We start from the raw sequence: 19,444 nt of genomic DNA, 5'->3' as shown, positions 1-19,444 counted from the left end.
CAAAGCCCCAGCCTCACACAACCCTGATCTTGCCATTGCTCTTCAAAATATGAACCTGAATTAGTACTTGCAAAATCATCGGTACCTTTATATCGGGTCAAATCTTCATCTAACTGGCTGACAGGTTTTTAAACATGAATCATAAAATCTTTTGTTCCCTGCCCATTTCTAGCAGACTGAATGTCTGGTGGAATGGGATCCTGTGGACAAAAATACTTGGGGCAGTATTCCACTGAAGATGGTGACTGTCACTGTATATATCGATGAACTCGGAAAATCAGATCTCTTCCACGAGCTAAGGAGGGACTAAATAATAAATGAGTTGTGATTTTTTATTTTAACACCCAAATAAATTTATATAAGCTTACAATACATCCACAAAATGTCTACAAACCATTTGACTAATTTCTGTAATTGTTAAGGAAAACACAACAAAACAAAAACCAAAGCTTTGCATATTGAGTTACAAAGATTTTTGCTTTGGGAAGTTCATTAAATATAGAGTAGAGGATTGCTTTTCTTCATTACTATTGGTATCCTGAATCAATAGAATGGATTAACCAAACAAGCGTGAGATTGTTAACGCTGGATTAAAATGCTGCCATGTGAGAACTTCCATACAGGATCAGACTAGCTGGACAGTTTAAGCACTCTCCAAGAGAGGACAAAGTCAGATACTTGGATATAAATTATGCACTAATTGAGCTCTCAGTAGTGTATTTATCCTTGACATCATATTGGTGTTAGTGTGTGCAAAACATTTTTAAGAGAAACAATCTAATCTTGAGAGAGCTAGAAGAATTAGATGAATAGTTTCTAAAAAAATAAAGACTGAAATCAACCATAAGCAGAAGGCAAAAAGCAAACAGAGCATCCTCAGGGTTGACTTAGAGTCTACAAATTTTGTGGAAATGTCACAGACATTCTTTGCACATCCAGTCTCTCAAGGCTATTGGTATTTCATTGAATATCTGCAGTGAGCTGAGGGTCACCGCTACTATTTGTTATCTGAAAACCCATTCTTGTCCCTTGCCTTCGGTATATATTATGTCATCAGAATTGTATGTACATTTCCCATTGGCTATCTGAATTTAACACAGAATATCAAGGAATTTAAATATATATTTTTTTCAATTCAAACTTACTTTGTCATGTTATTATCATTTTATGAGTAGCTTTTCTCATTTAATAAGAAAACAAAATTAAAATTCCACATGCTTGAAGAAAAGTGTTATTAAACTCAGTTTTCCCAATGCTTAGGCTTTGTTGTCTGTGTTACTTCTCAATTCACTATCTAAAATAAAGCGACATCTGGGGGCTATTGAAATTCGCAATAATCAAAGAAAAGAGAGTAATCCGTAAAAACATCATGCCTTAATTATTTTGCAGTTTAAAATTCCTGTTCATATGTTTTGCACAGAGGCCACTCAGTTAACAACCGAAATAATATTTGCAGCAATGCACTTGATAATTCTTCATCTTATTGGATCACATTAGTTAGAGACAACAGTCCTACCGAGGAGACCACTTATCAGTGCAGACAGATGATTCACACCAGGACTTTTCCCATATTTTGCTGTGTAAGACTTTCTGCCTGAACACACAGGAGAAGCAGTGTGCAATGTCAAATGCAAATCTGTCTCCGAAAGAGAGTTTTAACCTCCGGTCATCTCCTGCCTTTGGAAAGTTGTTGGTGACTTCTGAAAATAGCAACTTGATGGAAAAAGAAAACAGTAATTGTGAGGGGAAGGGGAGCAAGGGCAGCCCATGCATCTCCAGAAAGCTGGTGCAGAATAATAACTCCTGAAAGAACACAGGGCGCAGGATGGAAATCTGCAGTGTGGGATGAGCGAGCTCAGCATGTGCCTTGTACGCCAGGAACCCGGGTCTCTGTTAGATCCACCACCACACCAACCTGGCCACTTCTACTCAAAAACCCATGGAGGGGTAGTATGAGATGAATGTGACCTTTTACTTTGTTTTGTCTGGAACTCTTTATTTTCATCCCTTTCTTTCCTTTTTCCTCTTCCCTGCCTTCTTACCCTTTCTTTCCTGTTGTCCCTTCTTTTTTTTCCCCAACTTTCAAGTTTGATGTTCAAGTAAAATGCATCACCATTTGAAGCTGACAGCATAATATAGCTTTCATTGTCTTTTTAGAAAGTTGCCTCTACATACTTACTCTTCCTCTAAAAATCCTTTCAGGTGTCCTTGAACAAAAAAAAGCAGTTATTTTATCTCCAGCAAGCACAGCCAGTAATATTTTTTAAGCTCAACCTGTTTACCTTTTTTTTCTTTTTAATTTCCCTTGCATCATCTGATAGGCTTCAACGTTAAAAAGGAAAAGGCATGTGCCTTTGGAACCATTTAAACCTCAGACAAAATGTTTAATCAGACACACTGCATCGTTTTTACCCCATCACCAGCATGTCACTGAGGAAAAATGTGGCTTTCCCTGCCAAATGTGGGCAATGCTAAAGATCCATGAAACAAATGCTTACACAGATTCGTAATCCAGGATTTAAGCAATCAATGTTTTGCAGAGCACTATTCAGCTACATAAACCCAATGAACTTCAGTTTTTGTGCTTCTCCTGTAAAAAATATACATGAGCATATTGCCACACAGCTGCCTATATTCTTCAGCAAAGGCTGCGGTTTCTCACAAAGGGCATCGCCACCAGCAAGGGCTGCAGCCTGACTGAACAGGCCCAAAAGCAAAACAAGGTGAAATCTGTTAAGTTCTTGCATGGGAGATGATGGAGGAAAAGAGCAGGATGGCAGGGAACGCAGCACCGGTCCAATGCTGGACCACCAGCACGGTGTTTGTGGGGAGAATTGAGAGGCAGAGCTATTTTAAAATGCTGCTTTTCAAGACTTGAAACGCTCTCTCCTGTAGCCATAAAGTTTCCACCCGCAATTTCCCCTGTTATATCCCCTACCAAATTTCAAGTGGAATAAAATGAGAGTCTCTCCATCAAAATTCCCCTCACAATTACAACTTCCCATTAAATGAGTGGAAATTTTAATTCTTTTGAAGGCTACAATTACGGCAGATTATTATGCTTCCCTCTAATTACTGCGTATAAATACATACCATGTAACACAGTTTATTGTACCCTGTTAGTGTACTTACAGTAAACAGAAACCAATAGGCTTCATTCAGCCCATGTATTTTGACACATCGGATTTATCAATTTATCTTCATTACAGCCCCTTGCACTGTTACTGACATCCTTCTCAGAGCTGCGCTCAAGCCTCACAGCAGGAGGACTGAAAACGTTTGTATATACTGATTTGTGACAAAAGTAACGCACTTTAGAGTCGCTGTTCCTATTCTGATAGCACTTAGTTGGCTAAAAATTAGCTGCGCTAAGCCAACGCTCTTCTACCACTTCTCCTCCTCATTAATTATGGTTCATGACTCAGAACTTGAAAGGCTAAGGCTGTTGTAACCGTATTTTTAAAAACTTTTAAAAGTTGCTTTGTAACTCTTCAAGAGATTTAAAGTTCTGATCATGCTCATTAGCAACTATTTTTATTCTTTAGAGAGGCTTTGAATAGACAAGTTTTCCACCATAACAGATGTTAAAAGATAATTTCTGAATGAATCTACAGTGGTAAATTTAAACATAGTTTGGAGGAACAATGAGATACTATGGATACCATTTTTCAAAACTGACTAAATGACTTAAGAGCCTGTACCACATGTGCTCATCAAGGAAAGACCAAATAGCCTCAGCACTTTAAAAGCACCAACTTATTATATAGCGTTAGCAAGAGGATGAAGAGGTCACCTCTCTCTATGGACAATTTATCTCTTCAATCATAAAGTTTCAAAGATCGTTGCTTGAATTGTACAATGAATCCTGCAACTCTTTTGGCTAATTCTTTTGCTAAATACAGGCCTTGCCCCAGCAATTCCCAGCAAATGGAACTCCCCAGCAGAACATGCGTTTTGCAGAGTCTTTCTGTGTTGGAGGTGTAAGAAATTCAGCTTTTGCAGCAGTGTGTTCAGGGTGAGAAAGCAGGAGCTCAGATCCACTTTCCAGGTTGAACGCGCAAGTCAACGAGCTGTAGCCTGGATTCAACAATCCTCTACTGCCAATTTGCACGTGTACACTGGAGAGCAGACCAGGAGTTATTCATATTCTGGACATCTCAGAGTCAGCTGGCACAACACGAGGATGCAGATCCTGTGTGAAGTGGTTTATGTTTTACACTTATTACCGGACCTCCATCACTCCAGCAGCTGTTTGCATAAAATCACACAGCAAAATCACAAGAGTTTGTAAAGCTGTCAGACCAAGATTAGGAAGCATCTACAAAAAATGTGGGCAGAAAAAAGCAGCCAGACTGCTTTCTGTGTTTTTCCATACCCCAAACTCCACCAATATTCTCCACTTCTGGCTGCTCCTTTTTAGTCAGTTAGCATAATACGAGAGCAGACAGAGTTAAGTGTTAACTCAGAAAGTATTAGAAGACAACACATACCCAGAAGAAGCAAATAAAAGAAGGAAAGAAGAAGAGGATGATGTGCCCAATTATTGAAGGAGAATAAAGACAGATCACCTGAAACCTGTAATTGCACCTCACTGGGAAATTCATCACTACTTTCATTTATTTGCAAAACAAGCAGGTAACTCTCAGAATTGCCTTTCTTGTTTCAGATGGATATCTAAATACTTCATCTCAACTATAGAACCTTTAAGGAAGTCTGTGAAATGAAAAGATTTTGGCTTGCTTCATGTGAGATAGAAATGTAATCAAGTGATCATCTTCCTCCTATTTCAGGCAGAAACATTCCATTAGTAAGAATCCACTAAAGCAAGAGACCATGCTGTACGAAATCCAGTGACATCCAATTTAAACCTAAGAAGGAAAATTCTACCTGATAACAAGCGCTGAATAAGACCTGCAGCCTTGCAAGACATTGCAAATGTGTCAAAATAATTAACCCCTCAATTTGGGAGCTGAAGAAAATATACCACTGACAATGCCACATTCAGTGAAAGATCTAATAGATCTTTCTACTCCCCAAATGCCCCAAACAAAAAAAACCAAGCTCCCCAATGTCTCCAAAACAAAAACCAATTTCAATTGTTATAAAGGGGAGACCATTTCTGACTTTCTGATGCATCTTTTAACCTGGGGTCTAGACAAGTTTCTGTGCTCACTTTGGGACAATCTCTTTGGTGAGTGCAAGTCCTGTGACAGTGGCCTCGGGTACCGTTAAGAAGTCATGAGGACAGAGGTCCATACATCCAAAGAAGTTAATGAAAGGAGGAAGAAAGAGACGCAGGGGTGACCTGGGCTCAGTACTTCCTTTGCAACAGACTTCTCATGCAGTTACAAGGGGAGTCACTTAGATTCACTTTTCCTGTGCATGGTAGCCTTAAAAATACACATCCAGTCCTTGCTGGTAACTCGTGTTTCCTCCGATACAGACAGGGACAGGTGACTCCAGAAGAGTCACTCTAAGCCATCACGGGCGGTGGTGTGGAGACAAGCATTGGCACTACACACAACTACTATGACTAACATCTGCTGTCTTATTTCACCTCATTTTCCTAACAGCTTTCATGAAAAAGGTGGAAACACTGTTACTAATGGAATTTGCTCAGTAAGAACTGGCTGGTATGGGGATAGCATCCCTGTCAAATTCAGGTAGGAAAAAGACAGGCTTATTAAAAATAATTAAAAAGTTGTACCTAGGAAAGGTCTGTCAGTGCCTCACACACGCACTGGGCAAAGGGGAACAGGGGTTGCCAGGTCAAGCACTAATCAGAGCTTTTCAAACAGAGCCAAGTTTGCTGTCTTTTACACCAGACAGACTGCTGGGAGAAGGGTATGAAATGGAGCCGGAAGGGAAATACCGTACTACTGGGAGACCACGGTTGTCTCGGCAATTAAGGCCTCCCCAGGGGGTTAATTACACACAGAGACAGCCAGGCGTTTTAGAAAACGTCTTCTGAATGTGCCACAAGAACGAGTACAGCTTGTCCAGCCTGGGTATGGATCCCCAGCAGATTACTCGCCCTGATCCCCAGGGAAGCTGCCTCCCGAGAGGTCCATGGTTCATCAGCAGCTCAAAGAGGTGATTTGGCCATCAGGGCTGTGTCCCCAGCAGAGACCAATTGTCCTTCCCACACACCATTCCCAGGTGGGTTTTACAACAGTGTGGTCCTCTCCCCACTTCTCCAGGACACCCCTCCACACCCCATTCACACCCTAGGACACCAATTTCCCTCTAATGCATCTTCAGTCCTCACAATCTTACAGGTGTTTATTTTTTCAAACAAGATAAAATTCAAGAGAAGGAATATATTAACTTGTATTGATGACTAAAGCCTAATACCTATAAGTAATTATTTTTCTTTTTACTATTAATAGTAACACTTCCCCATCTGTATGGGAATCCTCTGGCAAATGTGAATTTGGCAAGTTTCACTGAGGTCTCTGAGGCAAACACATAAATGCAAAAGAGACTTACCGACCTAAGATTCTCATCAATATCTTTCAAAATCAATGCCAATTTCATTCCGTTTGTGATCTTCTCTGACAGTATGAACTGGAAAGCTTGCAGTTATTGGAACACATGATTGCTTTACTAACTTTCCAACTTAATAAATCCTAAAAAGGGTAAAATCCTTTTATTTCCCTCCAGTTATTTATGGCCTGGAATGTGTAAGAATCTACAGTGAATTATCAAGGAAAGAAAAAAAAATAAACCAAAAACTTGTACAGTAATAAATTAACCCTTCTCTCCCATGTTCTGCACTAACTAAAATAACCATGGAATATGCACAAGTATATTTCACTACATTTTGCTGCAAGATAGTGGTTGCATTGGGAACTATTTTATCCAGATGTTTTTTAACTTGTATGGGCTTGAAGGGAATTTCCTAAAATATATAGTAGGAATGATTGATTATGTGGGACAACATGGTTCTTTTTTACTTGTACCAACATGAATCAAGAACTCCTTATTTCACAAATAGACAAGAGAACAGACTCAATGATCTTCTACCCAAAGGGAAAAAAAACATAGCATGGTGTACAGCAATGTGACAGAAAACACATGTGGTAAAACCAGTAGTTTACAAGTATATCACTCCAAATCCAACATACGTGAGCTACTTATAAAGAGAAACATTCATCTAAGGACCAAGGGAATGGTTTAGACATCTTATTTGGAGGGCAATTTTTAACTTGAAAGTTGCAATTGATAGTCCCAGTAAGTGAAAGCTAAGAAATTACTCATTGATTCTCATGATGCGGTGAATGTGAGCAAGGTTAAAGTTTGCTTTCATCCAAATTAATAGTTAGATCTGAGATGCAAAACTTCAAACACATTTAACCTCAGAGACTGAAAACTGTAACAGGGTTGGGGTGATTTCACCACTCAAAAAAAACCCAACCAAGCAACCAGCCCCCACAACAAAAAAACAAAACAACAACAACAATAAAACAACACCAAACCAAACCAAACGACCACCAAACAGAAAAACAAAAACAACAAAAAACCCCCCAAACAAAACACACAACCGAAAACAATCCCTTTTTCTCTGGATATTCTAAACTTCTGTCACAAATAAAATGTAAGGGCTACAATATAAGACTCAACCGAAGCAGATTAGAGGTGGAAAACAAGTGTTGTGCGAATTTGTTCATTTTTTTCCTGTACTTGTAAATCACAAAATGTATTATTTCTTCTGTATAATCAGGCAATTCCCAGCTCTGTGAGAGTGTATCATACATTGAGAGAAAGGAGAATACCACTCTCCTAGAAAAGAAAGAAGGTATTTTAAACTGCAAAAAACACTTAACCTTTTAACATACATGCTCCACTTAATCTTACCTCCAAAAAATGCTCTGCTTGCTGTTCCCGATCCAATTTTCTTGATGTTGTTGTAATCAGACCTGTGAAAAGAGGATGATATTTGATTGTCAATATCTGTTGAAAAAAATATGTCTCTATCGACCAGAAGAAATATATTCATTTTTCAAGCACTCAAAGGGAAAAAATCTATTTGAAGCTATATCAGACACAGATTTCTTGACATCTGTCAAGCATTTTCTTTCTCAATGCAGCCATCATGACTTTCTGACTAACAATGAATCTTTCAAGAAAAATGCTGTGAGAAAAGTAACTGAAAAATGGTTAGCTGTGTATCTACAGTTAACATGCTACATTTATTACAGTGAATAAAAAAACTTACCGAAGAATCACTATTTGTCTTATGATTAAGTGCTTCAACGAATCATTTGCATTTGACTGAAACCCTTCTGTAAAAAAACTCATTAAAGATCTCAGAGTTCTCAAACAATTAATGGGATAGGATGCTGATTACTTCCATGCCAAGAATACTTGACAAAGGAGGTTATTTCTGTAATAACTACTTGTATACATAATGATTTCCAAATGTAATCATTCTAATGCATTAAAGGTTTTGTACTACAATTTCATCAATTTGTTCCATGCTCAAATTGAGTATTTAAAATAAAATACCCTTTTACATGAGGATGCTCAAGATATCTTTTTTCCTCTTTTTTTTTTTAAAAGCAAGATACTTGCACAAATGATTAACCTCTTGTGAGACTTAAACCAAGGAAAGAAAATGAAACAACTCCAAATTTCCCTCAAAAAAAGCAGTGCATATCTTCTTGCTAGAGATTTAAAGGGAGATTTGAGTTTGCCTTCGTACAAAACATTTCTTTGGTTAGGAAAATGAATCAGGTTTGTTTTGTGATAGATTCTGACGAGCATAAAGGGACCAATTTTTCCTGGAAATAAAGCTTGTTTTGGAGACAATGCCAGTGAACAAAGTTGTTCTCAAGAATTTGTCATCTCTAAGATTACCAAGGAAGACGAGAAAATAAATTCTCCCTGGATAACTTATTGTACTTATTTATTTAATCAGACCAGACAAACATCTAAATACAAATCCATGATGACCCCAAATCATTTAAAACAACCATCAGCAACATCTTACATTTACACAACACCTCTAGCCCCAGCTGGCTTCTATAGCTATAGCTCCTCACACTCTGTCTTCTCCTTGGAGGAATCACTTTATCTTTTTTTGGTGTGGAGTGGGGAAATACTACTTGAAGTAATGGGATGAAGTGAACAAAGGAAAGGCCACTCTGCTTCCAACATTTCAGACTCATTACAAAATCTATTAGACCACAGCGGTGACACCCAAGGGGAAGTCACAGAAACCTGAGCGGGTCATTGCAATTACATGGAAGAACCTGGTGCTGTCAAAAGGCTGGAAAAACAAAATAACCAGTATTGACTGCGTTGAGCAATAGTAAGTATTCAAAACAGTTATGCGATATGGGAGACACCTACTCACTGCATGAGTATAAACAGATAGAGCATGTCTGACAAACTGATGTCATTCACACAAGATCCCCCCATGTCTAGAGAGAACACAGAGATACAGGGAAGAAGGTCCTGATTATGAGAGCAGCTCAGCCCCAATAAATCGATAAAGTAAAAATTTCAGATTTGAAATATCCCTGTTCATCACATGCATGGTCATTATGGATATTTACCAAGCACAATCTAACCACAGTAAGGAACATGATCATTTTTATACCGTCTTCCACTTTCTTCCCTCCTAATGTACCACCATGAACTCCACTCTTCAGGCAGACTAATCCACTTTGCTTTTGAAGACCAAAAGTTAACATCTGAAACTAAAAAATCACTGACAGAATGAATAGTACTTGTCTTTCATTGGTAAAACTAAAACTACTACTAGTACTACCACTGGTCCTCCACACAAAACTACTGTTAGCACTAAAGGGTTTGTTGGTTTCATTTTCTTTTTCCTTTTTTCAACCTATAGCTTTTTGGACTGCAATAATAATCAGAGTGCCTTCAGACCTGAATTTCCTTCAGAAAGAGGTGTATGAACACATGGCAAGGCTCTATGACAGAACTGCCTATACTTTAAACGTAGCAGATCTTAAAAGACTTAGCACCCAGACTTAACAGCTGGTCCTGAAGCGCAGGTAACCAGACGATCACCATCGCTTCTGCAGACCTGATCCTGAGGTACGGTGCTAACACAACTAGTTGTTTTTGCTTTAAAGACAGCTCTACATACAGCTGCCAATTCTCAGTGGTTTCATTAGGTTGTTACAATACTCTATAGAAATAATCGGTCATTTGTGTGTGAAGCCGTGGAGCCTCTAGTTTCCATTCCTGTTCTCTGAAGGACTCTCCCACCCAACACCGCTGGTGGCCCCACTGCAGTCTCCTGGCTGCTCAATTCCATAGGAATTCTTGAAATTATAGAAAGTGCACACTACACAACACTACTGCTTAAAATCTGACTATACATAAAATCAGATCTCAACTACCTCACATAAATACTTATTTAATTATAGTCAATTATTAGTAAGGATGCGAATCTCATTCTTTCATATTATAAAACTGTATTTCAAGGAATTCTGTTTAAGATCAATCACCAAAACTGAAAAAAAAAATCAGAAGATGAATATGTTCCAGTTATGTTTAAGAATACCCACAGCTTTATCACCTTGCACTTGACCTTGTTGCACCTGAGGTTCACATGGGGCCACCTCTTGAGCTTGTCCAGGTCCCTCTGGATGGCATCCTGTCCCTCAGGTGTGTCAACCACACCACTCAGCTTGGTGTCATCCACAAACTTGCACAGGGTACTTAAAGGTACTCTGTACCATAGGTACATAATAGTAATCGCCAGCAGGATGTAGAACTTTATTTTCAAGACAGAGGGGAAACTGAGAGGAACTTGGCTTTGCACAATATAATATATCCCAGTTTTAGTTCTTCTCTAACTGTATTAAATCGTCATACTCTGTTAGGGTATAATGGCAATATCTAAAAAATATAACTCATAGAGAAAAAATAAACCCAAAGAAATGAAGTTATGCTTCACTGCTGGTTATGATATAAAATCACAGGGGCACAGTGACAAAAAATGACCTTTTATTTTTTCCTAGCTTCAATATGTGCTGTAGCTCTTCTAGATACAACCATCTGGACAGTGGTCCAAAGCCAGTTGGGAAATATAGCACACACTTCTCACAAAATAGTCAAAAACACTAACAAGCTTCAAAAGTCATAGCACACCTCTCAAATGGTTTCTCTCAAATACCCAAGGAAACATCACGGTCCTGCAAAGGGCAGGAGATATTTATAACTGTGATGATTCTTTAAGAGCATCCATGAAGAGGAAAACTGGATCCAATAGAAAAGTTATTTACAATAAAACCATCAGCTCACAAATAAGATTATGTGATTCTCTTCCCAGTACTTCATACTTTTCTTTGACTTTCTGAGTTAAAACATCTCTCTGTGCATTGTGGCACATCTGCTCCTCAGGCCATATAAATGAACTGTTTTGTGAAGCTCTGAAACATTTCTTGACCCAGTGTTTCAGCTTGGAGAAAACTATATGTTCTTATACAACTTGTTTTCCTACAATATCTGTTACTTTTGCTATTGGAGTACTTTCCCCAAGCTGAACAATTATCCGTCTACTCCCGCTACCTAGTTTAGAAATGCTGGAAGCGAATAAGCTCACCCCACACAACATGTCCCATTATACTGCAGGACATGGTGACAAGTCGCAGCTGATGCCGACTGGGAAACATCCAGCACCCCTCTGTACATTGGGTAGGATCATCCTCCTCTCCTGCATCATTCAATCTAAAAGGAAGCTCAGTATGTGGATGAAGAAGAAGCAGCAGTGTCCTTCACCCCAATCTAGATGAGAGAACCAGAGATTTGGGGTCAGCAACAAGGCAGACCTGCCTTACAGCTTAGGTAGAGCAACAGTGATACGGAAGAAAAAACACAACCAAAAATAAGAAATCCTGACACTTTAACCAATACATAAGCCTATACAATCTTCAGCCAAAACATCATCCTGAAAACAAATCAACAGTTATTAGGGCTCAGATGTGTGATCAAGACATTTGAGAAACACTTAACACCAATGCTTGGGATAATGTTTTTAGCACAGCACAGATGCAAAGTGAAAAAAAATAAGAAAGTTCAGTGAAAGAGATCAAACCCCATGATTTACTTCGCATTTGCAATGAATGAAGCGTGCAGTTACTGAAGTGCAATGAAGAAATATTACATACAAGCGAACAGTAACTTGATCATAGGTCTGATGTCTTAGAGTCAACACCAGGTATGTGTGTGGATGCATGTGTGTGTTTGTCTGTGTGTGTTTACAGACGATTGAAGATGACATAAAATCAAGAAGTTATGAATTCAACAGTATGACTAATGCTTTAGAATTATTTTTTGTAGAGAACTACATCTTTATTCGTAATAAAGCCAGTAAACCTGAAAGAGAGATGCGTAGCCTGTTGGTTCTTTTGTGTCAGCTAAGGTACACTTTCTTATTCAAAAGTGGTATAATGTTCCGTCTGAGTCTTTTATGATATATTGTATTTTATAACAGAAGTTCTCCTTGGAAGCTTAACCATGTGGCTATGCTAAATGTCTATATCGGAGGAATACCCAAAAGTACACATCACTCTCTGATGATATGCAGGCAACAGGCTCAATCTAGTGCAAGTCCATGGCAATCAAAGCAGCTCTGTAAATTTATGCTAGCTTAGAATCTCTCTCATATGTAATCTTTGCATTTTTATTTTTAGTCAAGAATACTTGAAAAAGCACAGACATTTCTTAACTTATCTAACATAAACAAAGCAAGGCAAGCAAATTTATATTTAAATGCAATTTGAGGCCAATATCTTTCATTTCAAAGAGTTTAGTATATATATTCCATTTGCATACCCAAATTATTCCTTCCTCAGGAGGCTGTGATACTGCCACGTAATCCTACCAGAGCTCCAAAATTTCATTTGAATTCTGACATTTTTGACAATCTTTATCAAAGTTTGCTTTGTACACTGCTGGAACTATAAATATATTTTATAGGATGGTCTAAAGCTAACAGATAGATTTATGTTTATAGATATTTTTATTATTAACTTGACAAGAAATGTGGGATAATGTACAGAGTAAAAGTAAATAGCGACTTTTCAAATCTTAGGTGAATTTGATGCTGATCAAAGTGAAGGTGACAAACAAAGGTGGGGAAAATAATGCCAAAACTGCAGTAGCCCAAACTGTCACCTGAGGATCATGTATTTATTGGACAACATTATTTCATAAATTCCATAAAATATCAACTAGTCTGTCAGAGTAGACAATGCTTATAAACATTAATTTATATGTTGTTGTCTTGGTTTTGTTAAAAAACAAGTTTCTCTTTTAGTGAATTTTGCCTGCCAGCTAAAACCTTCATGTTAGCTGCATTTTCCTGGAGAACCAGATACGTGTTTTGGTAAACATAGCAATGGAATGCAAACTTATTGATAAGCACGGATGGACATCTCGTGAGAGGGGCAACGAGAAACTGGTGATCAAGAAACTGACCAACTGTATATAACATTCCATTCACGTGAATACCTCATATAAAAGCGGGAGATCACGAGGATCTCGTCCCTTTTCCCTTTTTCCTTTTTCCCTTCTGCTTATGGCTGCCATTAGGAGAGGACCTTGCCAGTCGTCCCTGCGAACTGAGGCCTGGTGACAGACTGAATCCAGCTCCGGTTGGCTGCAGAGTCCAATCCAGGACTTTGGGTGCCGGCTCTGCAGTTGCTGAGACTTAGAAGATTGGTTTTGTATGTTCTGTGTTATTTTCTCTATTCTTATTAGTAGCATTAATAAAACATTGTTAATTTTTCCAACTCTCTTCTCTCTGTTCTTCTTTCCCTCCCGATCGCCTGTCCTGAGTGAGAAGCGGGGAGAGGAAGGGGCAAAAGGGGGAAGAGGGGGGAGAGGAGGTTAACAATACATCTGCCAGGGTTTCTGTTGTCACCTCGCAATCTAAACCCTCGACAGCTGTAAAAGTTCACAGAATCACAGAATGTCAGGGATTGGAAGGGACCTCGAAAATTCATCCAGTCCAATCCCCCTGCCGGAGCAGGAACACCCAGATGAGGTTACACAGGAAGGTGTCCAGGCAGGATTTGAATGTCTCCAGAGTAGGAGACTCCACAACCCCCCTGGGCAGCCTGTTCCAGTGTCTGTTGCCCCCACTGAGAAGAAGTTTCTTATAAAATTTAAATGGAACCTCTTGTGTTCCAGTTTGAACCCATTACCCCTTGTCCTACCATTGGTTGTCACTGAGAAGAGCCTGGCTCCATCCTCGTGACACTCACCCTTTATATATCTGTAAACATTAATGAGGTCACTCCTCAGTCTCCTCTTCTCCAAACTGAAGAGCCCCAGCTCCCTCGGCCTTTTCTCATAAGGGAGGTGCTCCACTCCCTTCAGCATCTTTGTTGCCCTGCGCTGGGCTCTCTCCAGCAGTTCCCTGTCCTTCTGGAACTGAGGGGCCCAGAAATGGACACAATACTTCAGGTGTGGTCTCACCAGGGCAGAGTAGAGGGGAAGGAGAACCTCTCCTGACCTACTAACCACCCCCCTTGTAATACACCCCAGGATGCCATTGGCCTTCCTGGCCACAAGGGCCCAGTGCTGGCTCATGGTCATCCTGCTGTCGACCAGGACCCCCAGGTCCCTTTCCCCTACACTGCTCTCTAATAGGTCATTCCCCAACTTATACTGGAACCTGGGGTTGTTCCCACCCAGATGCAAGACTCTACACTTTCCCTTGTTATATTCCATTAAACTTTTCCCCTGCCCAACTCTCCAGCCTGTCCAGGTCTCCGGATGGCAGCACAGCCTTCTGGCGTGTCAGCCACTCCTCCCAGCTCGGTGTCATCAGCAAATTTGCTGATAGTACACTCTACTCCCTCATCCAAGTCATTGATGAATATATTGAATAATACTGGCCCCAGTGAGTTGAACATTTCTTTGCTCTTTTTAACATCTTCTCTTCTGGAAAAAAGGTATTCGCTACCTCTGTCCTTGAAGTCAGAGACGGTGATGGAACCTGGACAAAAGCAAACCTGTCTCCTAATTCTGCTTTCAGTGTTTTAATTAGAATGGCCAATTGCCAATTAGGATCTTCCAGCTGAATAACCCATGCTCTGCCCTCAGTTAGTTCTCGTTTCACAGAAGGGTGCTCATACAAATAAAAGCTCCGTATGTCTGTATGTGCTTAAGTTGGTAGACCATGCTATACAAATATATACATATGCACTGTATATACAGTCAAATATTTGAGTATCTGTGTGCATGTGTGTGACATTTTACATATACCAAGTGAGGTAAATTTTTAAAATTATCCTAAAATACACATAATTACAGAGGTATATTTAGTTCTGAGGTTTACCCATGTCCATTCTTTCCATATTTCAATTATTATTTGAAATATTTGTGCTAGAAACAGATTAATTCATGGACTTGGAGAGCCACAGAATTAATATTCACCAAGGGCTGTTGAAAGCAAAGGCTATAGCAGAGGAAATCTCTAAGCCCTGGATAGCTTGAACAGTAGTACAGAGAGGGAAACACTGCTGTGGATTTGCTGCTTCTGATGCTTATTCTCTATGCATCCAGATCAGCCCACGGCCGTAGGTGTGACAGTGAACTAAACTGACCTTTGGCTTAGAAGAAGCTCACATATTTTTCAATAGTGTGGCACTTAGGGACCAAAAATCAGTTTGCTACAGGCTATTTTCTAACGCAGATTGAATTTCCCTAATATGGCTATGAAGCCAAGGAGAGTTCAACAGCTTCCTCCTTACGAAATTAAATTATTTTCATTCAACCTGTGGATGGATAACCTTACCTGAGCTGTTTTTGCTGAAATACTGCTTGAAAGATAACAGAATGTGATATGGAGAGACAGCATATTTTACTGCTGTCTCTGGAAGTGTCGCAAATTGTATGGTATAAAGACTACATTTTTTTTAAAGTGAAATTTTAAAGAACTCCTTTATTAATGTTTCAATTCCAAACTTTGTTTAGATGAAATATGAAAAGAGTATCTGACAGGTAACAAGGAGGCTAAAATAAAAGAAGCCCAATACGTTCCTCTGTTTTAAGCCGAAGGCAGAGTGTCTTCCTAGGGTTAGGAAGAGGAGTAGGAAAGCAACGTCTTCCCCTTCCCTAGCACAAGACTAACAGCATACAATTTACTGCATGTTTAACTGTCCGTTATTAAAACATAATTATGTTTCCTACTACACATATTCATAAAAAAACATTTTCATTTAAAAAATACAAGTGCAGAATGGGTTTGAAGCATGGCCAAGGACTTCAGGTTGTTACACAGGGTTTGACTGAAACCTCAGAATATATTGTCTGGCTGCAAGTCGTAGCAGTCTAGGGTTTATACCCTCTCTACTTGTAGTATGAGTGCCTGGGACCAGTGCAGTCAGGCAGCACAAGACTGTACATGTCAGGGCTTATACATCACACCCACAGAGATGGTCTGGATGGATTAGCTGAGGTCTCATCTCAAAGCTTTCTAGTCCCTGGTTGCTGGGGGAAACTTTCTCCTCATTAAGATATCAATCCTCATCTTCAAATAAAACAATTTTTATGTGGAAACAAGAATTTAAAATTAGGGAGCTTTCTCTGCAGAGTTCTTGTGTCCTGCAAGATGCTCTGAACATGCTGCAACACTGATGCCGTCACATCACAGTCCAAAGTGGATGCAGTTCCCAATCTGCCTTTCTCAAAAATACTGTAAACAACAAGGATGCAGAAAGAAAATAATAAGAAGATATCAAAGGAAATGTTCTGTAGATTTATCCTTGAAAGCTCTGCTTGGGGAGAAAAATGCCTTGAGATTGTTTGCTGAAAATATGGGCCTTTTAACTCAACAAGTTAAACAGACAAAAGGAATAAGTAAAACAAGCACTGCTTTTCCAAAAAATGTTCCATAAATTCAGTGATTCCTTATACTCACTGCTCATACAACAGAGCCCCCAAGTTGAATTTGCAGAAGTTCATATGGCAATGTATGGGTTTACTGATGAATTTACTAGAAATCTCAAATATTTATTAACAGTACATATAAAGGTATGAACACAGCCTTTCCATACATATAATGAACACAGAAATGAGTACACAAATCTGTTGAGAAATACAGCCATCAGCTGTCAACTGTCCTGCTACTCTTTCTAAGTAAATCTAGGACTTGAGGTTAAAAAAAAGAGTAGCCACAATAAATAGCATTAGGATTTCCCCCATATTTTCACGAAAGTAAAACTATTGTGTATTCCTAACCACAGAAATGTCGAAATGAATAGCAATAACCAGAGTAATTTTATTACCCACAGGCAGTGAGAGGCGTTGTAAACACTCCAACAGCACATTCATCTCCTCCAATAAATTAGGCATCGACAAAATGAAATTGAATTTCAAAGATAAATGATAGAAAACGATGTAGATTTTACTTGGAGATGTAAACAAACATATCATTTTATATAATTACACATGTAAACCTCTAATTTAGAAAGACTGTATTCTGATCCAAATGAATGATACTTCATTGAACAAGAAAGAGAACACACCAGGCGAGCCTGTGCAATTACGTGAAGGACTGCTGCCTTATTGTTTTTCCTGAGGTGACAATGAGAGTGAAACAACCTCTTTGAAACAAGCTAGGTATAGAAAATGATTGCTTTTAAAAACAGCTAGGTTTTCTAATGTGTGGTTATGTCTGAAAAAAAAAAAAAAAAAGGAGAATTTGAAGCTAAACTTTTTTATTCCTCTCTGGTTGTCCCTTCTGTCTCTCGTTAGAATTTCCTTAGCTTATTGCTGAAAATATCAAAACTCTGCATAAAATGCACAGCAAACATTTACTTCAATGAAGAATTTGGATTATGCTTTCCTTTGAAGGCAGATTCTGGCTTTTTTTGTTCCTAGAATCTGTTTAAAATGACAATATGGTGTGCCAGTCTGTTCAGCCTGGTGGAAAAGGGAACTCGGAGGGACTCCCTTTCATCCCTTCAAAACTCGGCCAGAAAAGTCCTCAGCAACTGCAGGCAAAGCCACCACTCTCCTAAATATTCCTATTCATTTAAAAACCGGCCAGGTTTCTGTTCCCTGTACTCCTCCTGGAAGGCTGTTGGGGAAAATGACCGCATGGTTAAAAGCCCTTGTTTCCAGACAGACTGTGTTTATGAGCAATTTGCACATTAATTTTGGTCAACTAAACAAGCCAAGCTCCTTTGGCTTCATCTCACCTGACGAATCTGCCATTGCCCTTCCGCATGGCAGTTCCAGCCCTCATCCCCACTAAGCCTGGTGGATGGACGTTGTTCTAGGTAAGGCCTACACAGCCCAGCTAAACCAGCCTAACTACTGCCTCCAGAGGATGCAAGCCTGGCAGAAAGCTGCAGTCTTATTATTAGTCCTCCAACACACCATTTTGTTTAGTTCACTGATGAATTTCTAATCAACAAAGTCCCAGGGATCCTTTCTTCCTCTTCTTTTTCTCCCCCAACCTCTCCTGTTTGGATGATGCCTCTGGATCAGAGCAAACTCCCACTTTTGAAGCCAGCATCATCGAAGAAACCACCCAACAAGATCGTTTGTCTAGCCAATACTTGAAATAATCTCCTAATGTGTGCCCTTCAGCATGCAAATTCCTCTTTCAAGACTCATCATTTTTATTTCCTCTTTAGCCAGTCGCATATGCACATATCAATTTGACTATTAATCTCCATGTCCTCGTACCTCATAAATTCTGCGGTGCGACCCTATCAAATGCATTACTGAAGTCCATGTAGACAACACACAGAGCATTTCTTAAGACATCATTTATCTCATCAATGACAACAGGATAGGCTGATGCAATTTACTTCTGCTAAACCCATGAGCACTTTTATCCCATTTTCTATTTATTTCCATGTTTTTAATTATACTGTCCTTCAAAATACATTCGAAAGCCTTGCAGATGACAGAGGTCAGACAAATAGTTCTGTGACTGCAAGGCTTATTTCTTCACCCTGTCTTCCTGCTCTTTACCACTGACATTTTGTTACCTCCCAATTTTATGGTTCAAATCCCAGATTTGATAACACCCCTAAACAGTTAGTTGCTACAGGACTTCGGTTTAAGGTGAATTTTCACATTTCTGTAGCAGAGATGATCATAGTTACTCTTACTTCCTAGAAGTGGTGACAGTGACTTGGGTTTGGCCTGGAAGAAGCCAAATCCTAAACAGCTGTGGACAACAGGATAAGTCTGCAAACGTGACTGTATCAAACCACAGTCACCACCTGACTGTGGTCACTTTGGACCCTAAATAGCTTCAGGCATCTGTGAAGTGCCTGAACTCAGGCTGGATGAAGCTACTGCTCAAACTGCAACCCCAAGAAGCCTGTCCTCAATAATGATCCTTCAAGGACGAGGAGGGGGCAGAACAACCATCAAACACAGTCTGCAATCCACAGCTGCAATTTTGAAGTGAAAAGACTGATAATACTCGAAGTGC

The 19,444-nt window shown here is 39.4% G+C and overlaps 1 protein-coding gene across 14 annotated transcripts in view; it reads right to left on the bottom strand.

Annotated features, from left to right (window-relative positions):
• Positions 1–19,444, bottom strand: part of FAT3 (FAT atypical cadherin 3) — a 419,159-nt gene that overhangs the window by 125,687 nt on the left and 274,028 nt on the right. For all 14 annotated transcript variants that reach the window (XR_011737022.1, XM_071803302.1, XM_065832545.2 and 11 more), the window contains one exon: positions 7,858–7,919. Coding sequence is in view for 13 of the 14 variants with exons in the window: in XM_071803302.1 (XP_071659403.1) it covers positions 7,858–7,919 (62 nt within the window). In the remaining variant the exon portion in view is untranslated. The remainder of the gene's footprint in view (positions 1–7,857; positions 7,920–19,444) is intronic.

Source organism: Patagioenas fasciata, chromosome 1 (genome assembly GCF_037038585.1).
Source record: "Patagioenas fasciata isolate bPatFas1 chromosome 1, bPatFas1.hap1, whole genome shotgun sequence".
Lineage (NCBI taxonomy): Eukaryota > Metazoa > Chordata > Aves > Columbiformes > Columbidae > Patagioenas > Patagioenas fasciata.
The sequence above is the reverse complement of the archived record's forward strand: the minus strand, read 5'-3'. Positions and strand labels throughout refer to the sequence as shown.